Source organism: Podarcis melisellensis (genome assembly GCF_964234715.1).
Source record: "Podarcis melisellensis genome assembly, chromosome: 6".
NCBI lineage: Eukaryota > Metazoa > Chordata > Lepidosauria > Squamata > Lacertidae > Podarcis > Podarcis melisellensis.
In genome coordinates this window covers 19245345-19268411 of record NC_138538.1, presented here as the reverse complement: position 1 = coordinate 19268411, position 23067 = coordinate 19245345, and the positions used below count along the sequence as shown (strand labels likewise).

General features: G+C 45.5%; 1 protein-coding gene across 2 annotated transcripts in view; it reads right to left on the bottom strand.

Annotated features, from left to right (window-relative positions):
• Positions 1-237: 237 nt before the first annotated feature.
• Positions 238-23067, bottom strand: part of LOC309372976 (opsin-5-like) — a 67923-nt gene continuing 45093 nt past the window's right edge. For both annotated transcript variants that reach the window (XM_081917100.1, XM_081917099.1), the window contains exons 3-6: positions 22080-22242; positions 20435-20562; positions 8218-8546; positions 238-4315 (exon numbers count right to left, since the gene is read on the bottom strand). In XM_081917100.1, coding sequence (XP_081773226.1) covers positions 3728-4315; positions 8218-8546; positions 20435-20562; positions 22080-22242 — 1208 coding nt within the window. In that variant the 3' untranslated portion in view covers positions 238-3727. The remainder of the gene's footprint in view (positions 4316-8217; positions 8547-20434; positions 20563-22079; positions 22243-23067) is intronic.

Sequence of the window (23067 nt, the reverse complement as noted above, 5' to 3'; positions counted from 1 at the left end):
CCTCCAGCCTGTCTGGAATAGAGGGGACTTTTGGAGAGACAAAACTGTGGGCTTATCGCCTAAGTATCTCCCCGACAGCCTGCCTCCCATATTCTTGTTTGGTGGTCTACACGAAAAAAGGTACAGTTCCAACATTCCTTCTTCCTCTACAGGAGTTCACTTGGAGAATAGCAATGACTGTATCTCCAGAGAAGGAATCCAGCAGAAGGAGATGAGAATCAGATTATAGAATACAGAAAGACAGGTAATTTATCCTACCCTGTGCAAGGAATATAGAGTAAAGTGGTATGGCAGCTGCCTAGGCTGTGGGAGAGACTCTGCTCTTGTGGCTCACTACGGAGCAAAACTGTTTCCCAGCTTCTTTCATTAAGTGCCTTATTCTCCCTCCAGGGCTCTCAGATAAGCTGCACATGTGGAGCAGCACAGCTGCTAATGATACCAGACAATTGATAGGACACACAGTGGCAACAAGCATCTCATTCGCCATCGGGGTGCTGGTGCTGGTGGGAGGCAGGGAGGCGAGCCCAGGCTAATGACCCCTGGAAGGCTCTGGCTTCCTTTCCCCCCATCTCTGGCCCAGACTTCATTGCAGCGATGCTGAGAAAACTGCTGGATCTCCCTGTGCAAACTCTGCTCGCCCACCTTCCCAAAATGGGGAAGGATAATAAGCCCACCCACCTTGCGGCAAAGATGTCAGGACATGTGATGGATTGCTGACTGCAAAGCAATCTTGAGATGGCGAGGATGAAATGAGATGTGCAAAAACTGCAGAGGAGGCTTATTACAACCATGGTAATTGGGGGTGGAGTAGCAAAAGGGGGGGGACACAAAACCCACCAAATTTGAGTTTGCAATAATGTTATGGGGAAGGATCATGGGCACTGGGTTTGGGGCAGTAGCTTGGGTCCATGGACCGCTCTTGAGCTGGGTTGAAAGCATCGTCTTGTGCCAGATGTACTCTGACCTTTCCCACTGTCAACTCAGAGGTCAATACCAAATCATTGGAGCCACAACATGGTTTACATGTAGAAGGGCCTAAGTTGACTCCCTGGCTTCTCAGTTTCAAAGGATCTGGTAACAGGGGAAGGGAAAGACTTCCACCTGAAACACTAGCACAAGGGTTGGGATGGGGAACCTATGGTCCTCCAAATGCTGCAACAATTCAACTACCATCAGCCCAGCCAGCTTCACCAGGGTCTGAGGATTATGGGAGTTGCAGTCCATCAATACCTCGAGGGCTCCTCAACCTCTGCTTCAGAGACCTGCGGCCAGTTTGGGTGGCCGAACAGATAAATAGCCTGAATTGGCTTAAAGCTGCTGCTTCCTGTGAAATTGACTGAATGCCTTTCTATCTCCATGGACAGAATTGCTGTGCTAATTTTCATGGGTTGGTGCTAATCCACACTGCAGATGTGGAACAACTCTGCTGACCATGCAGCCCATCTTTTTCCCCTGTCAAAGGAAGGGAAGTGGTATCTGTTGGGGTTTGCAGCTCTTCTTGTGTGCACCCTCTTATTTAAAGCATAATGTTGTTTTTGAAAGAGCTGCTCTGCATTTTATTTTATTTTTGTAAAAAAGAATCCGATTCTCAATACTGTATCTCAGTTGGCCCAACTGTACCTTTTCACCAGATGGAGCCTGAGGAGCAGGGCATCGCCGTGCGCTAGCCAGAGAGAACGTTCTAGGTTGTTAGCAGTCTCTTGCCACAACGACTGCTTCCAAAAGAGTCCTAGCTAGTTTGATAGCTGTGGTGGTTTTCCTTTGAGGTTAGGTTTCTTCATTTGTGCCAGACTAAAATTGACGGGATTGCTCTCATTGACTCACTGAGGGGGGAGGGCAAATGGCCTTGTCACTGAAAACGATTTTTCTCACCTCTGGCCCCTCAGTTGTTGGGAATGTCCTGCCTTCTTTTATTGTTAAAATGACGGCAAAAACACTGGGCGAGCTCGTCGTGAAACCCAGACTGCAGTCCGGCCAGAAAGAATGCTGTGTCCTTGGAGTCCAGTATCTTCTATGCCTTGTTTTGGCGTGGACTAATACCCATTGGTCATAATTCTTCCATGTAGAACGAGCCTTTATTTCTGGGCCACAAGCGGTTGTTGTGTTCTACAGTATCGATGGCCTCGGAAAATCCGATGAAGCAATACTGAATGCTGTCGTGTACAAAGCACTGTAAACATGAGGTTGCTTCATCTACTAAACAAGCGTCTCCTGTGAGGTAGAGGGATATTGTCATTCCCCCTCAGAGGGAAACGAAGCACCTTCGCTCTGTGTTTCCACAACTGAATGGAGACCACAGAAGTCAGGGTGAGAAGTTGGTCGGAATAGCACCTCAGATTTCTTAGCTTCCCACCCTAATGCCTTTAGAGAGAGTTGTGTTCCTTCGGTTTTGTTGTTGTTCTTTTTTTAAAAATTAACCATGAAAGTGTGCATAACAACAGAGGGAGAGGGAGAGAAAGATGTTGCAGGACAGTCTTCATCAACTAGAGGCCCTTCGGATGTCTTGGACTACAACTCCCATCAGCCCCTGTGCCGGCAGGGGATGATGGGAGTTGTAGTCCAAAACATCTGAAGGGCCTCAGGTTCCCTGCTGTAGGGAATTAGATGAGTACGGACTGTGTCTGCACCTGCAGCTGGATCAGGATGAACTTTTCAAAGGAGAACTGTGGTGCAGAGAAGAACCTAATGGTGACACCACTGTAGACTTGAACAACATGACTGTATGAGCCGTTGCACCTGCCTGCCGTTCCGAAGGCATGGGTTGGCTGAACGGATGTTCAACCAATCCACATGGCCTTGCATACCTCTGATGATCTGATCCTCTGCATTTGAGCTGCAGCTGACGCAGCTCGATTGGATTAATCTTTTACAGTCCAATTACGCGAGCGGTTAATTGTACCTGCCTCCAATAGCAATTGCTTGGATTGAACTGAACATTAGCTGTGCAAATGAACTGTAGCATGCTGCAGACTGCACAGGTGTGGAACCAAAACTCAAATTTATGCCTCACATCAATACAGGCGACTCCCCACTTATGCAGGGGTTATGTTCCGGGGCCCCAGGTGCATAAGTGAATGTGTGTTGTGGGGAGCCCCCTTGTGGCTTGTGAGGAAACCCTCCTGAGACCTCAAAGAAGATGTCCTCTTCAGGTTCCAGGGAGGGTCTCCGCAGGAGCCAGAGGGACAGTGGGGCTTTGTTGAGGCAGCTCAGCCTCCCCAGCTAACAGCTGATGTGTGAGGTCAGCTGAACTGCTGCGTGTCCGCTGAGCGGCCTCAACAAAAGCCCCATTGTGCCTCTGCCTAATGAGGAAACCCTCCCCAGAGTCCAAAGAGATGTTGTGCGCATGCGCAGTTATGCACAAGGACATCTTGCGCAAGTGGGGAGTTGCCTGTAGTGGCACTGTGATGTCTTAAATGCCAAATTGTACCTATAAAGAGGCAGGATTTTTATTTTTATTTTGGCTCTGCATTATTGATCTTTTTTGGGGGGGCGGGGGAACAGGTGCAAAATTGTTGGCACAAAATTGCAGCTGTTCAAAGAAACAATGGAGGGGAATTCTGAGAGAGGCGAGGAATGCTGGTGTAAGATTTGCAGTATCCCTTAGCCTGCAAAGCACACTTTGGAAACAACTATACATATGGAGAAGAAAATGGATTTTGAAATGGCAACCAAACATTCCTGATTGGTCTAGGCAGAAAGGGGGCTCCCCCTGCCTTTGAACCCTCGCTCACATAAGATCTCTGACAATATTTGAAGGCAGAACATCCCCAGCCACACTCCTAGTCCCCATCCCGGTCTTCTTCCTCGTCATGAGCACCATGACCTGCACGGTTCTCTTCAGACTTGGCCGGCAAGTCGTTCCGTCTGCCAGGATCGCCAGCGGCTTGGCCTTGGCGGTCGTGTCCGACTTCGGAGAGAGCCTGTAGCACCGGGGATAGTTACTGAAACATTCAAAAGTATCCGTGCAGTTCCTGCAGGATCCACGGTGGTCGGTAAAAGCGGTGGAGAACTTCATGGAAGCCCGGCCATCTCGGGTGTGGAAGGACTGGAGGGTGATAACCCTTGGCCGGCTGCAGCAGAAGACGGCACAGACAGCTTGCAACAGGGACAGGTCCTTGGAAAGGAACTTCTGGAAGTTGGGCTTGAAGAACAGATAAACCAGAGGGTTGTAGGTTGCTGAAGACTTGGCAAACACAGCAGAGAGGGCAAAGGCCAGGACGGGCACCTGGCTGGAGTCGCCAAACGCTGACCACATGGCAACAATAGCGTAGGGGGTCCAAGCAGCAAGAAATCCAATGCACACAGAAACACTAAGCTGGAAGAGAGAGAGGACAACTGTTAAGTTGTGGGTGAACATATCAGACGACACAGCGATTCTTCAAACAGCTCTTGTTTATTCACAGGCCAGAACAGAACTGAACTGAAGGGTTCAGCCAACCTGCTTATATAGAGCTCCACTACAACGCAACAGTAACCACTTTCTGTAACTATCCAATCACTGAACGTCACTTTCAATCCCTTATTTGCATATGTGGACCTGAGTGAAAACTATCTACAGTATCCCCCTGCTGGCCCAGAGTGAGAACTTCAGTACATAACAACAACCAATTTAAAAATGGTAGAACATCCTGCAGGCACTTTCCCCCATGCCAGGACTCCATGGCTCTTCCACTGTCGAATTTGACTCCGGTATGCTCATACACCATTTGCAGCACATGTATTAATCTGGCTCTGCATGTGGAGCGTCATGGCATATTGGTAAGGAGTTACCGTAAGATCTGCAGATATTGCGATGAATCAGTACAAAGCTCTGCATCTCACAACACACACAGAGAGAACTGCACTCCAAACTTATATCAGACACAAAACCATTTAAAACAAAAATGTATACTTCACCCAGCTCCGCAAAATATAGAGCAAGCAGCCCACCAAGGAACACATTGTGAGGGCAAATAATGTCCAGGCAGACAGAGGCTTATCTGCAGATTGGGAAAATTAAAATTTAAGCAGAGAGGAGGGAGTGCAGACTCCTGCTTAGATGAGGACATAATGTGGATGCAACAACAACAAACCTTGAGATACAAGCAGCTTTGAATCCATGTTAAACTCCTGTGCGGATGAGCACTTAGTTTTTTTTTGTTTTTTTTTGCAAGTAAATTTTCATTCAAGAATTTGTAGAAAAAGAAAAAAAAAGAAAAAAGTACAGACACATACAAAAATAAGCATTTTAACATGACTTATTCATCCTATTTTCATGCTCTACAAAAAGAAAAACGTACAATCATACCAACAAATAATATAAACCTTGGGCTCTACTTAGCCTTTGACTTCCCTTCACCCTTTTGGTAAGTATCAAATAAATCCCAGGTAGCGTAATTAGTTTATTAAAGTTTATAGTTATTAGCTGATAAAGTTTTTCTAATACCGCCAGTTCCTCCTATATATCCGTTCCAATATATTTCCAAAATTTACTCCAATTTTTTTGAAATTTCTGGTCATCTTGGTCTCGAATTCTGCTTGTTAATCTATCTAGCTCAGCATAGTTAATCATTTTGACCTGCCAGTCACTTACATTAGGTATAGTTTCTATTTTCCAGTTTTGTGCCAGCATAATTCTTGCGGCTGTGGTGGCATAGAGAAATATTTTTTTGTCTTCATTTTTTATTTCCTTACCCATAATTCCCAGCAAAAAGGCCTCACTTAGTTTTAAAGGAATGGGATTTCCCCAGCTTCCGCAAAGAATTCAAGGAACTGTGGTTTGATGAGAGTGCTGAGAGTTCTTTGTTAAACGTTCATAACTTCCTCACAGAACTGCATTCTCCCCCCATTTCCCCTGGGGAAAGGATGCAGATTAATCCAGTTTTTAGGTAGGTAATGTGCCCAAGGAGGTGCTGGTGCGAGATTAATCTGCTGCAGTCCGTATCATGGAGGGGAATTATGCAAGTATCAGCACGATGAAGGAGGGGAGTGAGGGTTTCTCCTTTTTTAAGTGTTACCTCCATCCAATGCGGGCAAGCCATGAACAGCGTCTTTCCAGAGGAAAGGACGTAATTTTGAAAATCAACTCCTTGAACCCAGCAACCCAGTGAGTCCAATAGGAGCATAGGAAGTTGCCATTTACTGAGTCAGGCCATGGAGCTCAGTACTTGTCTACACTGACTGGCAGGGTCTCTCCAGGATTTTAGGCAGGGGACATTCCCAGCCTTGCCTGGAGAAGCCAGGGATCGACTATCTGCATGCATAGCAGACGTTCCAACTCTGAGCTACGACCCTTCCTTGTGTATGATAAACTAGTTTGCTTTTTAATTATCTCACCTTAGGAGCAGGATACCATCAAATAGCACCAGCTGCCTGCAAAAAAAAAGAAAGCAAGCCAGCAAACCGACCTCTCTCACCTCTGATGAGAAGCTATACATTGCGGCTGCAAATAATATTCTGTGCATGTGTATATTAATTGCATTAGTCTGTAATTAATGAGTTAATTAACTGAACCTGTGAATTGGTTAGTGCACTCGGCTGGATTATAAACAAGCCCTGGAGCTCCTCTTCTTTTTCAGATAAGCAGCCCTTAATCTACCGATGACAAAACGCTTGCAAATCAGGAGGGTAAGGTGTATGCACAGTTAAATTAAGTTGTCAAGTCGTGACAGACAGCCGTGCAACATGAGTGAGCAAATCATCCTGGTGTGATAGAAGAGCCCGGTTATATTTTACTTTTGCTCACTCCAGAGCATGTATCACTTCCCTGCTCCCCCACCCACCACCATATGGCATACAGGAAATATGTGTGGGTGAAACTTTTTTTTTAGAAAAAAGTAATAATACTCTGTGCTGGAGATTCGTTATACTTTGTCCCCAAGGGGGTTCTGAAAGAACAAACTGTCGGCACAAGTAAGGACCAAAGGCTGCATTTCTACTTGTGTTGAGGATGCCATGGAAATCAGGTGCACTATTTAGAAGCAAGCAAATGGCTGCCATCCAACATTATGTGCCCATATGGAAGTCTATGCACTCTAGGTCAGGGATGGTGAACCCGGAGCACCTCCAAGTGTTGGACTGCAATTCCCATCAGCCCCAGTCAGCTCAGTCCATGGTCAGGGATGACCTGTAGTTCAACAAGATCTGGAAAGCCACAGCATGGACTCCAACTAAAAGCTACAATTCTTGATTGTTTAAACCACTCTGGGGATTGCATTTCTCTGCGGAGAACAGGCTTCTCCTAGCAACTCTCAGCACCCTCAACAAACTGCAGCTCCCAGAATTCCTTGGGAGAAGCCGGTGTTTTAAAATGTTTGGTGTGAATGTAGCCTGAACCAGCACAAACAGCATAACCCGCAAGTGTCCCGTAAAAAAAGGGGGAAATTCCGTTTTCTCACACGAGAGCACAGCGGCCATTTTGGGTGCCAAAATCTTGTGCAATTTCACCTGGAAGAAAAGCATTTTTGGGGGGCCACATGGAGCTCCCGAAAATATGCATTTTTGTGAGCATGGCCCTGAAAAAGCACATCTTGTGCAGGTCACATGACTCATGCAGGAGCTCAGACGGGAAGATGTGCGTCCTGGTTTTAGCACTCAAGTTGTTGGTGGGTATGAAACAGGCACTGATTGCCATTTCGGCATAGTCCATCAGCTTGGCAAAACTGGCTGGAAAACTCAGGAACCAAGAGGTCAAAAACTTTAAAAAAGAATGGGAAAAACTTGCAAGTTATTTAGGAGACCACTGTAAGCAGATGGAAACGTTGGCAGGATTTTGATTCCACTTGTAGTGTAACAAATACCATGGACAGTATGGATTGATATAAAAGTTAGTGTATGGACGAATGTGCAGTTGCAAATGTTCAAAATGGGACCCCATGGAGGGGGTGAGGGGAAGTCGTGAGATTCGGAGTAATCTCTGCATATGGATATATGTTTGGATTTTTAAACATTGTATTTGTAAAATCAAATAAAAATTATTTCAAAAAAAGAGAGAGAAAAGAAACAGGCACTGATTGGAAAGAGAAAGCGGTTTCTCATGCCCTGTGGATTTTCGACATGGTATTTACTGAGATCATTCAGAGGCACTGCAGGAGGTGCTGGCTGGCGTCACACTGGCGACCCCAGCACAAGGGAGTTTTAAGACGTCAGGAAAAAACTTGAAGGTTACACTTACACATAGTGATGGTTATAACAATAATGCGCCCACCTATGCCTTTGTTCCCAAACTAGTTCTCTTACCTTAACGATCAGAGTGTGGACGCTGTTGGCTTTGGTCCTTGGGGACATATGCTGCCTGACGGCTCTTCGGGACACTTTCACAGTCCAAAGGATGAGGGAGTAAGAGATGAGGATCAGGAGGCAAGGGATGATGTAGCAGAAGACAAAGAGGGCCCCGATGTAGAACTTCGTTTCTCTGGTGGACACTTTCCACTTGATGCAGCAAGCTGTCCCGTAGGGCTCTGGCCCATAGCTGCCCCAGTTGGCCAGAGGGGCCACTGCAAAGATGAGGGCGTAAACCCAGACGCAAGATAGCAGTGCCCCAGCACATGCGGGAGAGAACTTATTGCCTATAAGGATAAATGAGAGAGACGGAAAGTGAGAGCCTGTCTCCTCGCAACTTTCCTCGACAGGAGGTTTTTGTTCTTTCAAAAATGATACTGCTGAGATAATGTGCTCCCCGCCCCCTGCCCCATCTGCACTATACATTTGAAGCAGCACCATATCACTTCAAACAGCCAGGGCTTCCCAAAAAGGACCTTGGGACTTGTAGTTTGCTGAGGGAACCGAGAGTTGTTAAGAAACCCCTGCTCCCCTCTCAGAGTGACAGTTCCAGGAGCTGATTGGTTGTTAAGCCGTTCTGGGAACTGTCACTCTGCAAGATGACTAAGAGCCTCCTTTGTTAAGCACCCTTAACAAACTACAGTTCCCAAGGATCTTTGGGGAAAGCCATGACTGTTTAAAGTGGCACGGCACTGATTTAAATGCTTAGTACAGATGGGGCCTGGAATTCAGAAGCAAGGTGAGTGCAAATGGAACTAGCCATCTAAAATATGGTTGGAAACAGGGCTGTCGTTAAGCCTCTTGTGCCAGAATTGGATCACTGGGTGGCGACTAAAAGTCCCTGCCTTCCAACAGCTGCCTAAGTCTCCTCCTCTCTAGGGTTTTCCCCAAGCAATCTGAGACTCAGCCTTTGCTCCTCCCGCTTCATGCCTCTCCTGAGACCAGCACGGAGGGGAGCTTGTTGCAGCAGGAGGGGGACACCCTGGCTTCTTCACCAGACTGACTTATCTCTGCCTCTTGGCCTCCCTCCTCTCCTGATTCTGGGCTTCCCTCTGACATAGAATCTCCCTGCTCACTAAGCCCTGTTACCTCTAAAGCTTCCTACTTTGCCAGTCTTCTTCATCCTCTGACCACTCATTGTTGTCCTTCCTGGCTCTGAGCCTTCTTCCCTTGGCAGCTCTCCAACTGGTTCCTTCCACCATTCCTCTGTGTCCAACCAATCCATGACACATCTGGAGGGCAACCGGTGCCCCACATCTACACTGACCGGCAGTGGCTGTCATCTGGAGTCTTTTCCAGTCCTACCTGGAGGAGCCATGGATTGAGCCTGGGATTTTTGGCATGCAAAGCATATCCTCTAACACTCTGCTATGGCTCTTCCTGCAATTGTTGGAAGTTTGGCTATCCTTGATCTTAGAGGGGTGGGGAAGATTCAGAGAAAACAAAGTAGGTATATGAATCATGCCCTACAGAAGTTTGATTTTGTTGAGCAAATGTCACAAAAGAAGGCCGCTGGTTTCATTATCCAGAACAAAGGAGAAAGAAGACCTTGAAGGTGCTCAGCCAACGATAGATTAAGGTCCAGCGCTTTTATTTTCCTGGCTAACAATAGGGTAACTTTTAAAGAGCAACTTCGGGTATTACACATAAGTGGTTGAGACCTGTGAGCTTCAGAAGTCATTTGAAGGTTCTTGCAAATTGTTGCGGGTAGGAAGGGCAAATCAGTCAAACTTGACTTCCTCCAAGGTGTTCATTCTTGGACTATAAAATAGTACCTGTGGTTATAATATGGGAGGAAGCCATTGCAATGTGGGAGGGCAGTAATTCTACACATAAGGCTGTACATGCACAGGCTCTAGGCAGACGTTCAGATCAGCCTGCAGAACAGCAGTGGCTAAACTTCCTTGACCCAAGGCCACCCTTGGCTGATACTCCATGAGCTGCGTGACTCTGATGGGTGTGGCCAAGATTGAGTGTGGCCGCTCCCACACTTATTTATTATTTTTTGTTGGATTTATTTGCCGCACCTTCTTCCAAGGAGCTCAGGATATCAGTAATAATACAATTAAAATTTCTAATAATAATAATAATAACTTGGGGTGGGGGTGGGGAACAGTTTAAAACTTGCACTGTTTTCCATTACAGTCCCAGAAGAATATAACGTGGAACTTAACTGTTAGGGGAAAGTTGTGAAAATGGAATAAATAAACTGTTGAACAGATGGAAAGGAGGTGGTAGAATTCCTTGAGGTGGGGGAAAGAATGGAATGTACTAGTTAAGACTACGGGTTGGGGTGGGGATTCCATTTTTAAATGCTTCCTCTCTCTGTCTGTGTATTGCTTGCCTGAAAGTAGAACAATAGTATAGTAACCAGGAGTTTAAGAGAAAAAAATTGTTCATTAAGTGTTGGATCTGCCCTTTTTTTTTTTTTTGGTAAACTTGCAGGCTGCCTTTTTTGTGGGGTGGGGTGGCTTTAAAATAGCCCCCTCGCCTCTAGTCTGACTCTCAGTAGAGCATGAAACTCTTAATCTCAACATTGTGGGTTCAAGCCCCTCTCTGGGCAAAAGATTCCTGCATTGCAGAGGGTTGCCCTAGACGACCCTCACAGGCTCTTCCAACTCTATGATTCTAGGATGCTACAGGTTGGCAAAAGTTAGCCTAGGGAATATAATAAGGGGTTGTTTTCGGAACAAGTGGTGCACTAGGAATCATACCAAGCCCTTGACTGCCAATTGCCTGTTCTTAGGGCAAATTCACATTTAGATCTCTCCCCACCCCCAAAAAAATACTGTTTGAGATTAGGCTGCTTGCATCCAAGAAGTGGTTTGTGTCATGTGCTCAACTTCTTGGTTGAACCCACTTACTCCATTATTGGGAGTGACTATGGCTATTATGGGATGCGGGTGGCACTGTGGGTTAAACCACAGAGCCCAGGAATTGCCGATCAGAAGGTCGGTGGTTCGAATCCCCATGGCGGGGTGAGCTCCCGCTGCTCAGTCCCTGCTCCTGCCAACCTAGCAGTTCAAAAGCACGTCAAAGCGCAAGTAGATAAGTAGGTACTGCTCCGGCGGGAAGTTAAACGGCGTTTCTGTGCACAGCTCTGGTTCACCAGAAGCGGCTTAGTCATGCTGGCCACATGACCTGGAAGCTGTACGCCGGCTCCCTCGGCCAATAAAGTGAGATGAGCGCCGCAACCCCAGAGTCGGCCACGACTAGACCTAATGGTCAGGGGTCTCTTTACCTTCACCTTTATGGCTATTTTATGACTATTCTTAGTTATCAAGGATTATTTGGGTTGGGGGGGAGAGGTGTTAGCAGCCCTATCCTCTTAGGAGTTCTTTCCACCTTCCCATTCTCAGTTAGGGCCATTATTTGAAATAACTATTATTTTCCGTTTTTGTTTCTCGGAGAATTGATCTTGGGGAAACGATAACGAACGTTCCGCTGAGGGAAAAAGATTTACATTTGAAGCCCTGAGATTTATGTTGGCTCTGAATGACCTTTTCCAAAGAACTGCTGGGAGAAAATAGAGCGGGGTGGGGGCACCACTATTTGCATTTGTGCCCTCCCTCCTTCCCCTTTTTTTTCACAGAAAAGCCGCAGCAAACAGCCTGACAAATAGCCCTTTGAGCACGAAACTGCATATTTACACGCACATGCAGAGCTGCACTGGCAAATATTTTCAGAAGCCCTTTCAACACATTACCTTTAATGTCAGGTCTGATAGAAAGCTTCAGATGTGAGGGCTGTATTATCCTCTCAGTATGCAAGAGTAACTCCCATTTGCTTCGAGATGAGCGATCATACAGACACATCAGGGCCTGCCTCACAAAGCAATGCACACCATATTGATGCTGCCCTTGTTAACAAGGAAACATCTGCCCTTCCTTCAGACATGCTTTTATCCCTGCCTTAATCAGAAGCAGTAAATGGACTACTTGGAGTCAAGTTGCCGTGTGGGGACAGATCAGCAGCCCATTGATCAAATTCGCATTTGCTTCCCTTTGACACTAGAGCAGAAGAAGCAGTAGCAGCTTTAGGGTATGTAGATGCTGGAAAGGAGAGCTTTTCATGGTCACTCCACAATCTAGACATATCTGTGCTGCTATCTATCTGTCTGTCTGTCTATCTGTCTATCTGTCTATCTGTCTATCATCTATCATCTATCATCTGTCATCTGTCATCTATCATCTATCATCTATCTATCATCTATCTATCTATCATCTATCTATCTATCTATCTATCTATCTATCTATCTATCATCTATCTATCTATCATCTATCTATCTATCATCTATCTATCTATCTCTATCTATCTATCATCTATATCTATCATCTATCTATCTATCATCTATCTATCTCTATCTATCTATCATCTATATCTATCATCTATCTATCTATCATCTATCTATCTCTATCTATCTATCATCTATATCTATCATCTATCTATCTATCTATCTATCTATCTATCTATCTATCTATCTATCATCTATCTATCTATCATCTATATCTATTTGTCTATCATCATCTATCTATCTATATCATCTATCTATCATCTATCTATCTATCTATCTATCTATCTATCTATCTATCTATCATCTATCATCTATATCTAGCTAACATCTATCTATCATCTATCTACCTACCAACTATCTATCATCTATCTACCTATCATCTATATCTAGCTATCATCTATCTATCATCTATCTATCACCATCTATCTATCTACTAGCTATCATCTATCTACCAGCAATCAACCTTCCTACCTACCTGCCTACCTACTTACCTACCTATCACTTATTCATCCCATGTCTGGAGCAGAAAGCAATCCCACGAATGAGATCGGTACTTGCTGCTGCTTTCAGTCTGCAAATGTTATGCAATTGATTATGTTAACCCCCTGCTTCGTTTGCATTGTGTTTTCTTTGCATTGGAATGAACGGGGTGGAATAACGCAACAACAACGTAATTGAATATTTTACGCCACAAATTATGTGAAAAATAAGCAGGTCACGTCGTTTTGCCAACCTGCGAGCCGAATGACATAGCTTTTGGTGGAAGATAAACTGCAGCAGAAGAGAAACAGCGCTGCAAACAAAGTGTTACATGGGGTGGAATGCATGGGATGAAGGTGGAATGGAAAACAGTGTTCTAGTACAGCCACGTGTGCATGAACAGACACACACTCTCTTAAATTCAGTTCTCCGCATTTCAGCAGCAACTTGTGAAACTTCATCAGCATTTCAGTGAAATTCCGCCCCCCCCCAAAAAAAAACACAGGACAGGCTTCAGTTAATGAGTCCTATCAGCAGAGCCCTGTACAAGGACTTCCATGTGGGCAATAGGACTCTCTATCCCCCTGTGCAGCCCCTGAAATAGGCTTGAGGGGTGTCAGGAGAAACTCCAGAACGGCACACAGGGCAGATGAGGAGAAGGGAGATGGTTCCATCTGACAAGCCTGAATAGTTGCTCCGATGGAACGACTGTCTTGGCAAAAAGATGAATCCCTCCCACACATTTCCATATGCAGTTTTGAGTAATATACACATTTTTGCAAGCAAGTTCCCCCAGTACACATAAAATTGATACATTATTTTCCACTAACATATGCATCTTTCTGTACACTTTCTCCTGATACAATGGTAACTCTGGATGCGAACAGGATCCATTCCAGAGCCCCGTTCACATCCTGAAGCGAACGCAGCCCACATCTGCGCGTCTGCTTCCACGCATGCGCTGATGTAATTTTGAGCATCTGTGCATGCACGAGCAGCGAAATCCGTTACTTCCGGGTCGCCGTGGAGCGCAACCTGAAAACACTTATCCTGAAGCATATTCAACCCGAGGTATGACTGTATGTACATTTGCATACGCATTGGTTGGCTGGCATACTGCATTGCAAAACTAGGAGAAATTTAGCGAATTTCTAAGGAGAGTTGTGTTTTGGTTGGTGCATTGGCTTGAAATTAGAATACATGGGTTTCTAATTAAATGTAAACAAAACCAAATCCCCTTCCACATTCCTAATACATACACACTTAATATATACTACACACTTGTGTGATGTGTGCGCGTGCACTACAATCTTATATTGCTGGTGGACTTCAATTCCCATCATCCCTGGCCATTGGCTGTGCTGCCTGGGGTTCATTGGAGCTGGGTTCCAACCACATCTGGAGGGCCACAGGTTCCCCATCCCTGCTATATTGGTTTTAGGAGAGTTTGTTATGTTTCCCCAATGGAAAACCCAAAGGAACCTGGTAACAGTAGTTTGGAGATACCTCCGCAGGGAGTGAAGGGACGCGGGTGGTGCTGTGGGTTAAACCACAGAGCCTAGGACTTGCTGATCAGAAGGTCAGTGGTTCAAATCCCCGTGACGGGGTGAGCTCCCGTTGCTCGTTCCCTGCTCCTGCCAACCTAGCAGTTCGAAAGCACGTCAAAGTGCAAGTAGATAAATAGGTACCGCTCTGGCAGGAAGGTTACTGGCGTTTCCGTGTGCTGCTCTGGTTCGCCAGAAGCAGCTTAGTCATGCTGGCCACATGACCTGGAAGCTGTACGCCAGCTCCCTCGGCCAAAAAAGCGAGATGAGCACTACAACCCCAGAGCCGGCCATGACTGGACCTAATGTCAGGGGTCCCTTTACCTTTACCTTTACCGCAGGCAGTGAACAGGGCAAGTGGGCATTTGAAGAATGCTGCTGTGGTAAGGAAACTCCCCTTTCCGTGCAAGGCCCCATGCAGAAGTGTAGCTAGAAACAGTGTTAATCCAGCTCTTCCATTCTTCATGAGATGCAGCATTGGACAAAGTGAAAGCTTAAGTTGTAATAAATTACCTGCAGCAACTTGTAAGGCTTCCAAACTGAGCAACGGTGAGGACTAGTAGTAAAGAATAGAAGTTAAATATAGCAAAGGAATGGGCTGGAAATTATACTGGGGTGAAGACGCTAGCCAAGGGACATAAAAGCGGTCCATATATTTTATATTATTTTACTTTCAATCATTTTTACTGCTCATGTTTGGCATCGAAGTTCCATTTGTACATTTGGTAAAAAAAACACTTTTTAAAAAAATAAACAACATGGAGAAAGATTTTGCAAAGTGACAGAAGGGCAGCTTATTTTTTTTTTTAATGTAAAATAAAATGTTTGTCTTATCAGAATTCCCCTCCTCGAAAAGGCAGTTTGTGCTAGGCAAGCTGGATTTTTCTGTGCGCTCCCTTGCCTCCCTTGCTTAAATCCTAAACTCTCTGATCTTCTAAAGGCTTAATTTAAAAAAAACAACAACAACCTTTAGACATATGCAAGGCTAACATTTCTTTGAAACCAAGCAATTAAAGATATGCTGAGATTAGTCGTTTCCTAGTGGGGAAATGCAGTAGTGCATTAGAGGAAAGATAAGATTGTGAGGCGGTGGAACTGTGTTCCATAGTACTTGGGAAAACAGAAGCCGTAATCGCAGAGGGGAGGCAGAGCTGCTTGTTGGCTGAAGCTTAGTAGCTAAAGGTAGCCTTTATCTTTCTTCCACCTTCTCCAGTAATCTGTCCAACTAAGAAGAGATGTCCCTTGAGCTCCGTGTTGGCTGCACACAAAGCCCATGTGCCTCAATGTATAGGGGTGGGGGTGGGGAATCTATAAATGGCATACCCTCCAAGTATCCCGATTTTCAAGGGACAGTCCCGGAATTACGAAAGCCATCCCAGGTTCTGATTTGATCCCAGAAGGTCCTTATTTCCTCCGCCAGTGCCCCCACTGTTGAGCTGGGGAAGGAGGACGACAGCGGTGGCTGCAAAGGCACATCCCGTTGCCTCTCCATGGCCGCCACTGCCAGCCTCCTCCCTTGGACAGCTTGTAATGGCTGCTGGAGAGCAGGCAAGGAGGAAGAGAGGCCACCACAGCCAAGGCCCTGCCCCACGTGATGAGGGGCAGGCAGAAGGCAGGACCACCCTGGGCAGGAAGAAAGGAGGAGCAGAGTGGAGCGCAAGGAGTCTTGAGATATTTATTTTTAATGTTTGTGTGTCTACGTCAAATCTTGCCCTGTTCTAAAATTTATTTATTGGTATGTGTTTTTCTTTTTATAAATCTACTGAAGAATAAAATAAAATAAGGATTATGGGGGGTTTTCAGGACAGTAGAGGGTGCATGTGCTGTGTAGTTTTGGTGGCAATCACCCCTTTTCTGATTGGAAATGCTCTGCAGTGCTGGGATGACAGGGAAAAAATGGGGGTTGAGGAGGGTCGGTTGTGAGGAGTGAGAAATGTCCATGTTTTCACCTGAGGAATGGTGGAGAGTATGGAATGGCAGTAACATGCGCCATCTTTTGTATGGCCTTCCTATTTCCTCTGCAAACAGAGCTGTCGGTAAAAGCATTTAGCATCTCTAATAGCATCTTGGATGTGCTGGATTTCAACTTTTTGGGGAGAATCTGGGTTGGAAGAGGAAACAGGCCACATGTTTGTAGGAGCTGGAGGAGTTGGGAGGAGAAAGAAGGTGCTGCTATTGATCCCTGGCGCTGCAATCTCTGGGTTCCTTCAGACTGATGTGATGTTGCCGGCGCATTCTGCCGTGCGCTCGTGACAAAATAATAACAGTGCATTAGCGGTGGATTTATTCTGCTTTCATGGGGTGCATTCAGACGTAGAGAACATTGCATTAGTTTTCCTGATTGTGAGGCTACTGCTTCTCTGCAGTTTCTAATGTTCCTTTCACACTGCAGTACCTGTTGAATTACCAAACTGTGAGTTTTTGACTGAAATACAAGCAGGTCGTGCTAAATTTCGTTCACACGAAGTAGGCATGGAGTGGCACGACAACAAATGTCCTACAGACACACACACACACACACACACACACACACACACACACACACACACACACATTTTACTGGTTTTCAGATGAAACAGAGCTAAGGAAAGGCCTGATTTATATTTACATTTTATATTTTGTTCCAAAGCCTACATGGTGGCACACAGATGCTGCCAACAAATACAGTGGCACCTTGGTTTAAGAACAGCTTAGTTTATGAACAACTTGGTTTAAGAACACTGCAAACCCGTAAGTAGGTGTTTTGGTTTGTGAACTTTGCTTTGGAATAAGAACATGTTTCCCTTCCTGTTGAGTGTGTTCCATTTGTAAATTGAGTCCCCGCTGCTATGGGAAAGCACGCCTTGGTTTAAGAACACTTTGGTTTAAGAACGGACTTCTGGAATGGATTAAGTTTGTAAACTAAGGTACCACTGTAAATGAATAAAAAGCAAGGCAGTCTTACCCAGCCTGGTGCCCTCCAGATGTTTTGGACTACAACTCCCAACAACCCCAGACCAATAGGGTCAATGGGAAGGGATGATGGGACATGTAGTCCAAAAAAAAATCTGATGAGCTCCAGGTTGAGGAGAGCTGGGCTAAGGGCTAGAATAACCCCACACTGCCCAAAAGGAAACATTTTCTTTTTTCTTTTGCTTGCTGAGAGAGAAAATGCACTTCTTGGCTGGGTTTAGGGATGGACGGACCTGTCAATTTCACTTCTTATTTTACACATTTCTGCAAGCGGTCCCCCCCCCATATAATGCATATCTGCATGCGCTGATTTCGCCAATATAGGCATTTATATGCACACTTTATGCTAGTATACACATTTCTGCACACATTGCTTGGCTGGAGAACTGCATTGGAAAATTTGGAGAAGTGCAAATATCAAAGAACGACTTTATCTTGGTTCTTGTACTGTTTTGGAAAGTGTGGATTACATCAAATTCACCATTAAACAAGAACTGAATCTAATTCTTCTCCCATCCCTAGTTAGGCCACAGCAGCATTTATGTGCTATCTGGTTCAGCTGAGCCAGTCCCACCGGCGCTTGCTACCAATGAGTTTCCAGGCCCAGGTTTGGGTTTTGACCTATAAAGCCTTAAACAGCTCAGGACCACAAAACCTCAAGGACTGCCTCTCTTCATATGAGCCCACTTGGACCCTGAGACCATCATCTGAAGCCCTTCTTTGTGTGCCTCCTCCATGAGAGGTCCAGAGGGTGGCAACACGGGAACGGGTCTTTTCTGCAGTGGCTTCCTGTTTGTGGAATGCTCTCCCCAGGGAGAATTGGCTGGTGCCTTCACTATGCCTCTTTAGATGCTGGACAAATATGTTTCTCTTTAACCAGGCCTTGGGCTGATTGACATATGATCCCCTTTTAAAATGTGTTGTGGAAGCGGGGGAATTACTGGGTTGTCTTTGTTTATGTTTTTATTATGCATTCTGTGTATGTGTGTGTGTGTGTGTACTGGTCATGTTGTGTGGATGCCTGATGATCGTCTTCCAAAGCAACTACTCTATTCCGAACTTAAAAATGGAAAGCGTAATGCTGGTGGTCAACAAAAGAGGTTTAAAGACTGTCTCAAGGCAAATCTTTAAAAATGTAGTACAGCGGTACCTCGGGTTACAGACGCTTCAGGTTACAGACTCCGCTAACCCAGAAATAGTACCTCGGGTTAAGAACTTTGCTTCAGGATGAGAACAGAAATCATGCTCCAGTGGCACAGCAGCAGCAGGAGGCCACATTAGCGAAAGTGGTGCTTCAGGTTAAGAACAGACCTCCGGAACGAATTAAGTACTTAACCTGAGGTACCACTGTATAAACACTGATAACTAGGAAACACTGGCCTGCGAGTGCTCCAGTTGGAGAACAGCCTTTACCAAAGGTGCCATGGGCTTTGAACACACTCAAACTCAGGAAGCAAGGGAGAAATGTGCTAAGAGGAAGGCACGCTTGAGAAATCCACACCGTGATCAGCTCCTGCCCGGAAACCAATGTCCCCATTGTGGAAGGACGTGTGGATCCAGAATTGGCCTCCACAGTCACTTACAGACTCATTGTTAAAACTGTGTTTATGGAAGACAATCTTACTCGGCTACGAATGATCACCAAAGAAGAAGAAGAAAGATAGTAATTTTATGTTGTGAACCGTCCTGAGATCTAAGAGTATAGGATGGTACACAAATTTAATTCAGAGAGAGAGAGAGAGAGTTTTGTTTTTGCATGTGCTGTCGGAGTGTGTGTGGATTTGCTGTGAGTGTTATGCATGTTCAAAGGCCACCTTTGCTACAAACACCAATTGCATACAGCTGCAATTAAAACAAAAAAAATTCCTTCCAGTAGCACCTTAAAGACCAACTAAGTTAGTTCTTGGTATGAGCTTTTGTGTGCATGCACACTATGGCAGACCAACACGGCTACCTATCTGTAGCTGCAATTAAAACATTTTAAGTGTGTTTTAAGCGCAATATACAATGTGACGCTAGATGGCGATGGGGAGCCTTATGGAAAATTCAATCTATTTTTAAATATGCTTTTAAAAAAAGCATTTTCAGAACTTTTTTTATATGTGTGTAGATTCCACCCCAGTCTACAGAACAAGATGAATAAAAAGAAAAGAAAAACCCAAAAAGGAGAGAAAGAAGATAACTATAAGGCCCTTTATCATATTTATATTATGTATATCCTATCATTTATCCACACAGAGAAAAGTAGACCCTCCCAGCAGACACCTGAGAGCCTACTTCTTCTCCAAGTCTCTCACCATGGGAGACTCTTTCTACCCATTCAACCTTGAATCTCCCTCTTGGGCTGAAAAGGATTAGCCAACCCTGCTTTATGCTTTCAGATTATGCGATTCTGTCATCAAAATGCTAATTTGCGTGAGCAATTTTTATTTGCCTCTTTCACCATCGTGAGCATTTATGTCCTCCTTTACTGATGTACCAAAAGGTTCTGAATTGTCTGAGTGCAGGAAGGAGACAAATAATAACATGCCCCCATGACTGGCAGCGGTGAAAAATAAGTTGTCTCCCTCCACAATCATATATCTTAGGACTTAGAAGTTGGACACAAAATAGCAGGCAGGCTGGTGATTAATCTACATATGCAAATGAAAAGGGGAAAATGGGTAGCTGCTGTATTATTTTTGTGTGTGCTAATTACTGCAATTTCAAACCTTTGATGAATAGGCTCCCTAATGGACAGTTCTCCTAGGAGGGATGTTGCTAAGAGATTCACGACTTTCCTAACCCTGTGAAAGAGTTGCCAAGCCCTGGGGTGGGGAGGGAGGAGAGGAGAGAGAGGAATAGAAGAGAGACAGAGATGCTTAGCAAGAGGGAGGATGTTTACGTTGTGTACCCCAGCACCTACCATACGCCGGATAACAGACTTTCATACAGCAAACGGTACTCAGGGCTGTCAGGCTGGTAAGACTGCACAGGCCAAAGAGAACTCCACAAAAGGCATAGAAAGTGCACATAGCATGGTTGAACAGCCACCTGGAAGGGAGAGATAACTAGGGGAAATAAATGATTTTCCCACAAGGCCTTGTGTCCCAGGCAACCCAGTCACAGAAAGAGATGCTTGAGCATCACTGGTCCAAGCAGGACTTTACACAGCGGCCAATAACAATGATAAAAAAGCATCCTAATCACAGAAACGCGTGTGCTCCATGAGATATCCATCCAGCCATCCCGCAACAGGAAAAGTTGAATTCCGCAACCTGTGTAAAATCAGTATTCAACATACAGTCACTTGTTCTTTTCTTGTAATATCGAAAACAGAGAATCAATAAAAGGACATCATAATTGCAAACTTGCAAATTTGCACACAAATTATGCAAACGGAACAGCTTTTGCATGATTTAGGCTTCAGTTCAAACCACGGTTATCTGAGAGTAAGTCACCTCAAATTCAGTAGGGCCTACTTCTGAGTAGACTTGGTTAGGATTGTTGATCCTGCCAGCAATCTGTTTCTGCTGGGCAGGGAGAGCAGGAATGAGCTATGGTGACAAGGCAGCAGAATGCCACCCCCAGTCCTCTGACACGAGCCATGTATCGTCCATGCAGTTTTACCCACAAGGATGAGAAATTTGGTTTCACTTCAAAATGAAAGCCAAGATGGCCAGGATGCAGCTTTTCTGAACTTTGGCTGAATTTTGCACAGCACTTCCTAAGCACAACAAGCAAAAACCAAACACCTCTTGTCATTAGAAAGTTCCAAAATGCAGAAAATTTCTAGGTGTGGTGGTATTCAAGCAGTAGTGGGGTCAGAGCTGAACTTTCTTAAACATGGCAGATGGTTCAGATGACCCATTTAGATTCAAGAAACGCACGGTTGGATCCAGTTGTTAGCAGAGTGGTCTTATGAACCATTCCAAAGGGTGGAAAGTGGGTCAAACTCTGCCACAAAAACTCCAGAAGGGTCCACTTTGGACTTTGGCTCCTACAGCATTGCCCTACTTCAAAATTCAGCCTTCCCAAAGTTGCTTATCAACTGCAGAGGGGGAAATATGCAGGCTTAAGAACAGAAATCCATACCTTTTTCATTTTGTGGGTGATAGTACTTTAGGGGTAGAAAATGCAAATGGGGGGGGGGAGATAGCTAACTCCCTTTTATGCCCTACAGCACCTACCCAAATTGCCCCCACCTGCTTTTCAAGAATGAAAAAGATGGGAGCTTCAAACATGGAGCTCTCACGCCAAATGTAGTTTGGCCCTGATGCAACATCATTTCTCAAGCTAAGCCAAAGAGGAACCTGATAGTTGCTTGGAGAGGAAGGGCTATAGCTCAGTGGTACAGACTCTTCTTCACACGCAGAAAGTCACAGGTTCAATCCCTGACGTCACATATCAGGAGCAACTGCTGTCAATTGGTATGGACAAGACTGAGCCAGACTCAGTACCGGGCCTAGCTTATGGCGTTCCTGTGTTCCTAGGAAGCCATTAGCCGCTCTGAGCTTTCGAAATGGAAGAGTGGAACCCAACAACATGAGCAAATGAGCAAAACAAGCTACCTGTGTGCAAAGAAGGATGGCGTGGCCAGAGGGAAGAGGGTTGCGGTCATGCCCACATCGCTGATGGCAAGGTTCACGATGAAGAATTCGGCAGGTTTCAGGACGGCTCTCTTCCGATAAGCTACCAGCAGCAGGAGACAGTTTCCAAAGAGAGAGACTACACCTGTGGGAAAAGAAAAGAGTGAGCCGTACTAAATTCCACATCCAGTTAGCTGGAGAAAGAATGGGACAAAGGTGTGTCATAGCTATATCCACTCACAAATACCTAGCTGAGTTGCAATACCCAGTCTGCACATTCGTTCTACATGCTACTGTAATATGCTACTTATTTATTACCATTATAGGGACGCGGGTGGCGCTGTGGGTTAAACCACAGGGCCTTGGACTTGCCGATCAGAAGGTCGGCGGTTCAAATCCCCGTGACGGGGTGAGCTCCTGTTGCTCGGTCCCTGCTCCTGCCAACCTAGCAGTTTGAAAGCACGTCAAAGTGCAAGTAGATAAATAGGTACCGCTCCGGCTGGAAGGTAAACGGCGTTTCTGTGCGCTGCTCTGGTTCGCCAGAAGCTTAGTCATGCTGGCCACATAACCCGGAAGCTGTACGCCGGCTCCCTCGGCCAATAAAGCGAAATGAGCGCCCCAACCCCAGAGTCAGCCACGACTGGACCTAATGGTCAGGGGTCCCTTTACCTTTACCTAGTTACCATTGCTGCTGCTACTAGTATTATTTAGGGCAGCTTTTCCCCAACCACTGTGGGAGCAGGGACTGAACTAGATCATAGAACCATAGAATTGTAGAGTTGGAACTGACCCTGAGGATCTAGTCCAGCCCCCCTTGCAATGTAGGAACATGCAGCTGTCCCATACAGGGATCAAACCTGCAACCTTGGTGGTATCAGTGCCAAACTCTAAACAACTGAGCTACCCAAATCCTGATCAACAGCTACACTGGCGGGGGCTGGTGAGAGTTCAATATCATTTGTAAGACCAC